We start from the raw sequence: 5,670 nt of genomic DNA on the forward strand, positions 1-5,670 counted from the left end.
TTTCACTCTCTGTCTCTTAGAGTTTGCCAAAATACATTGGATGTTTTGGTTATTAAGATAGAGTTTGGATTCATCTTAAGAAATGGGAGGAATATTACATGAAAAGTATAGAAACAATAAGAAGGGAGAGCGGTGCTTATTTTGCAAAGATAGAAACAAAACTACCCATGATCGAGAGTCCTGGGTAGTGCATGTAGAAAGTGATGTGCTATGCAAAACCTTGGATGGGCTATGACTTTCATGGGGAGTGCAAATAATAGCACAATTCCATCAGCACTGTTCAAAGAGGAAAAGTCGTGTTAAGAAAAAGCAGAGAGCCAGAAAATTGCACATAGACTATGTGACTCCAGATTCTGAGTTTATTGTTGTACATATATGATTTTCATGCCATTACCAGTTGAGAACCAAGTAAAGATAGCACAGTTATTGAGATTAGACTATTCTGCTGATAATCCCCCACAGGGCACGCTTGATGTCCCTGTTCCTCAGGCTGTAGATGAAGGGATTCAGCATAGGTGTGAACACAGTGTACATCACCGAGGCCACTGCACCCTTCCTGGGGGAGGAGGAGATGGCCGAACTGAGGTACACCCCAAGGCCTGTTCCATACAACAAGCAAACAACAGACAGGTGAGAGCCACAGGTGGAGAAGGCTTTATATCTCCCTCCCGATGATGAGACTCTCAGAATGGAGGAAAGAATTCGAGCATAAGAATAAAAGATCCCTAAGAGTGGAATCCCACCAAAGATGGTACCGATGAAGTAGATTAATATGTTATAGGTGGAGGTGTCAGAACTGGCAAGACTAATGAGCTGAGAAAGTTCACAAAAGAAATGAGGGATTTTCACATCTGCACAGAAGGTGAGCTGTGACATCATCCAGTAGTGCAGCTGGGAGTTTAAGAGGCCAGTGGAAAATGACACCAGGACCAGCAAGCCACAGAGGCGGGAGTTCATGATCATCAGGTAGTGTAGGGGGTGACAGATGGCCACCAACCGGTCATAGGCCATGACTGTCAGAAGTAGACTCTCCAAACAGGCAAAAAAAGGATAAAAGGTCACCTGAGCTAGGCAGCCTGCATAGCTGATAGTTTTGCTGTGTGTCTGGAAGTTCACTAGCATCTTGGAGACAGTGGTGGTGCTGATACTGATGTCAGCCAAGGACAAATTGGAAAGGAAGAAGTACATGGGTGTGTGGAGGTGGGAATCAGAGCTGACAGTCAGGATGATGAGCAGGTTCCCAATTAGAGTCACCAAATACATGGAGAGAAAGAGTTCAAAGAGAAGAGGCTGCAGGTCTGGATCATCTGAGAGGCCCAGGAGGAGGAATTCTGAGGAATGTGTATGATTCTGTGGTTCCATGTTAGGGGAAACATCTAAAACAAAGAAGATATTGGTGAATAAATGAAACAATTTTTGAGGCACCAAGAGAAGTGTCCTTATTATTTATTTATTTATTTTCTTATCTATTTATTTATTTTATGGCCACACCTGTAGCATATGGAAGTTCCCAGGCTAGTGATCAAATCAGAGCTGCAGCTGTGGGCCTATTCCCCAGCCACAGCAACACTGGATCTAAGCTGTATCTGTGACCCGTGCTGCAGCTTGCTACAATGCTGGATCCTTAACCCACTGAGCAAGGCCAGGGATAAACACCACATCCTGATTTGTACTCTGTCTTGTGGTTAACCCATTGAGCCACGGTGGGAGCCCCTAGTGTTCATACTTTAGATTTAAGCAATTCACACAGAAATTGTTCATGGTTCAAGAACATACACCCCAGCACCTTCAACACTATTTCTTCATTGTGAGCGTCTTCTTCTTCTTCTTCTTTTTTTTCGTCTTTTTAGGGCCACACCCATGGCATATGGAGGTTCCCACGCTAGGGGTAACATGAGAGTGTAGCCACAGGCCTATGCCACAGCCACATCCACCTGGGATCTGAGCCATGTCTGCAACCTACACCACAGCTCACAGCAATACCGGATCCTTAAGCCACTGAGCAAGGCCAGGGATCAAACCTGCATCCTCACGGATGCTAGTCAGATTCATTTCCACTGAGCCAGGATGAAAACTTCTGTGAGCTCCTCTTTATTGATGCCTGAGGCACTCAGTTGTTTCTTTATTACATCTGTTTTAGAGGCATGTGGCCAAAGACATCTGGACAATATATTGTGTGAAAACAAATCCACAAACGTAGGAAAATATCTGCCCCCTACTTTTGAAGGAACCAGAGAGAATAAAAACTATTTTTCTCTTTTTCAAAAATCTTCTAATTAAGGACGCTGAAAGCAACTAAATTTGCCTCTCAAGAAATTTCGGTTCAAACTAATCAATAGACCATTAGGGCATAATGGATGGTGGCTCATCCTGATCGCAGGAGTAGCTCCTAAGAGACATCTTAGCACTGAATAAATGCTCAAACAGAATTTGAATCAGGAGTTCCCGTCGTGGCGCAGTGGTTAACGAATCCGACTAGGAACCATGAGGTTGCGGGTTCGGTCCCTGCCCTTGCTCAGTGGGTTAACGATCCAGCGTTGCCGTGAGCTGTGGTGTAGGTTGCAGACGCGGCTCGGATCCCGCGTTGCTGTGCCTCTGGCGTAGGCCGGTGGCTATAGCTCTGATTCACCCCCTAGCCTGGGAACGGCCCAAGAAGTAGCAAACAACAACAACAACAACAACAACAAAAGACAAAAAAAAAAAGAATTTGAATCATTATTGGATGAGTTAGTCATTGATGAGATACAATCCTAATAAAGATTTAATGTTATTATATTCTCCTATAAGGAGAGAGAGAGAGAAGCCTATCAGGTCCCAGACAACTCATTCAGAGTGAGTGGAAATTGTAAAATGTGTCTCAGGCACAAAATCATATTAATTACCCCTTTCTTTCTCTCTCTCTGTTTTATTTTAATGATTCAATACTTAAAAAAAACCCTGGATGTTATAGGTTCTAATACAAAGAAAATGAGGAGTTCCCATAATGGCTCAGCAGAAATGAATCTGACTAGTATCCATGCAGATGCAAGTTTTATCACTGGCTTTGTTCAGTGGGTTAAGGATTCAGCGTTGTGATGAGTTGTGGTGTAAGTCACAGACGTGGCTCATATCTGCCTGTGGCATAGGCTAGTGGCTACAGCTCTGATTTGATCCCTAGCCTGGGAACTTCCATATGCTGGTGCAGCCCTAAAAAAGGCAAAAAGAAGAAGAAGAAGAAAGAAAGTGATAAGTCCCTCAGGAAGTGACACAGAGGCATACTAGCACTGTTTCATCTTTTGTGTTATCTTATAAGACATCCCTGGAAGAAATGAAACTATAGGCAAGAATGTGCACAGTGTGTGGAAGATGTATTGCCCCAACTTTTTCTGAGAACCAAGGAAGAGTCTGTAAACTATCTAACATAGATTTTTTGTTCTGGTAGCCTGTTCTGTGCTAGGCTAGAAGAGGATCTGAGAAGATCCAAATAAACGAGACTCAGATATTTCCCTCCAGGTGTTCGGAAGCTACTTGCATGAAGACAAAATAAAATGTTTTGAAGCATCTATGGAAAACCAAGCCTCAGATCACAAGATAGTTTCACTGAGTGTACTTCACCTTGAGGATGATGAAGATGATGTGATGCTGATGACAATGTATAAAATTTACTTTACTGTTGCTATAATGTATCCATTTCAAATAAATTCACATTCTTAGCACCCCTTTTGTTTCATTCTTAGTCAATGAAATGGTATCAATTGGATATCAATTTAGAGAACAACACTGAAGCTCAAAGATATTAGGACCTTGCCCTGTGTCATTCAGATAACAAGTAGGGTGGGAAGGATTCAAAACGAAATTGTGTGTCTCTGAGTTCAATACACTGAACTTGTCTGCTGTGTTGCTCTGCTGGTCAGAGTTTCAGCTGGAGGTTCAAAAGCCTCTTGCAAAACTACCTAAGTTAAACTTCTCAGCTTTTTCTAAATTCTTGCATAAGGATAGAATCCAACACCTTGACTCTTTACTCCTGTAGAGATAAAAATAAATAGGTAATCAGTTAATTATTCCAAATACATAACAAGTTAATACCAATGTTACTTAAAATGTTTCAGAGAAAATAAAATAAGAAACATCTGCCAAAAAAGAGAGAGAGAATAAAGGGGGAATTGGGCAGTGAAGCAAAGTGTAAGAGAAGGGAAAAAAAGAACCGCTTGAATTGTCATGAGCTGATTCTTCCTGGGATCCCTGCATCCAGCTGAGCCTTACTTCCTGTAGTTGATAGAGCACATGCCACCGATGCCCTCCACTGTGGTCCTTCATGAACCCCCAAAGGGAAGAGCACAGTGAGCAGAGGTCTTTGCCTGGGATTAAAGGGGCAGAGTTTTCTTTTTGCTGTTTTTGTTTGTAGTGGGTGATAAAATTTCTGAAATATGTCTCAATCCGTAAACATTTGTGAAGTATTTTTTTAAATCAAATCCAGCCCCTCTGATGATCAGTTGACAGTTGAGCAATTAGGATGAAAGCCAGATCTCAAACCCTAAATTGGCCTTCATATGCCAACTTAGATTTTCAAGTCAATTCATCATTAGAGAGGGACTCTCTGAACACAGGTTGTGTCACCAGGAGAGAGTACTGCGTAGGTGCCCTATGAATGGAGCCCCACAGTCTGCAATCAAATCCAACTTAACCCCGTTTTTATTGCAAGCCTTGATAACATTCCTTTAAAATACTCTATTCCTATCCTTAACTGTAAAATGATGCTCATGCATGTTTGGAGGGTAGTAGTGCAGAGAAAAGGCACAAAGGGCTTCATTAAAAATCTGAACTCAGCACCTGGAACATGGAATCCCTAGGTAAAGTTCTGTGACATTTGGGTTATTGTCAACATTTCCATCATCATCACCTTCATGATCATCTGGAGCACTTTAGGGATAGTTTCGAGGGACCTCTTTCCTTCTCAGTTTATAGAAATATGCCTACAGAAGCTGGAGCAGTGTGGGAGGAAAACAGAAATTTAAATAAGGGTTCTAGGATCCCCACCAGAACCAACGACATCAAATTCTTGGCTTGTGAGCAGAATCTTTGCCTTTTGCTATCCTGCCCCTGGCTTTCTCAAATGTCCCCCTGGCTTGACAATGAGAAAACAACCATCTCCCCCTGCACCTGGCTCTCCCTGGGCTGGGCTGTGTCTCTGCTGGAGCAGGACGGAGGAAAGCAGATGGTGGCAGCTTTGTTCTTGGGACTGGCAGGAGGCAGACATAGATGTGGACCTCCTGGTGCAGACAAAGTCTCTGGGAAGATCACACACACAGAATGGAACCCATTGGACTGGAGAAGCTACCTGAAGAGCTGGGAAGCACAGGCTGATTATTTCCAGTGTGGCAGCCTTGAAACCTCAATGCACACAGCAGGTAATTAGACAAATTGGTCCTTGGTCTCTCCGTCTCTGAGGATTTGCTGATTTAACCGAGGGAGAGAAAAGGAGGAAATTGAGTGTATTAGGAAAGATATAGGCCTTTCAAGTTCTCAGGAGGAGGCTGACTTCTACTCTTCCCCTCTGACTTCAAAACTGCTTATCTCCTCCTGAAATTCAGACACCTTGTCTTTGTTTTTCATTTAGAGAGAGAATTTTGTGACTTTTGTATCTGTAAATCCATTGCTTTAGTTATGTGATTTACCGAGATTGAGGTCTTC

The 5,670-nt window shown here is 42.8% G+C and overlaps 1 protein-coding gene across 1 annotated transcript; it reads right to left on the reverse strand.

Annotated features, from left to right (window-relative positions):
- Positions 1–432: 432 nt before the first annotated feature.
- LOC125124279 (olfactory receptor 18-like) lies at positions 433–1,362 on the reverse strand. Its single transcript, XM_047774425.1, has one exon. The coding sequence runs from the start codon at positions 1,360–1,362 to the stop codon at positions 433–435; it is 930 nt and encodes a 309-aa protein (XP_047630381.1).
- Between the last annotated feature and the right edge of the window lie 4,308 nt (positions 1,363–5,670).

The sequence above is a fragment of the Phacochoerus africanus genome, chromosome 4 (genome assembly GCF_016906955.1).
Source record: "Phacochoerus africanus isolate WHEZ1 chromosome 4, ROS_Pafr_v1, whole genome shotgun sequence".
In the NCBI taxonomy this organism is placed as follows: Eukaryota; Metazoa; Chordata; class Mammalia; order Artiodactyla; family Suidae; genus Phacochoerus; species Phacochoerus africanus.

Coding starts and splice junctions, on each gene's coding strand:
- LOC125124279 (XM_047774425.1), bottom strand. CDS start 1,362: ATGGAACCACAGAATCATACACATTCCTCAGAATTCCTCCTCCTGGGC.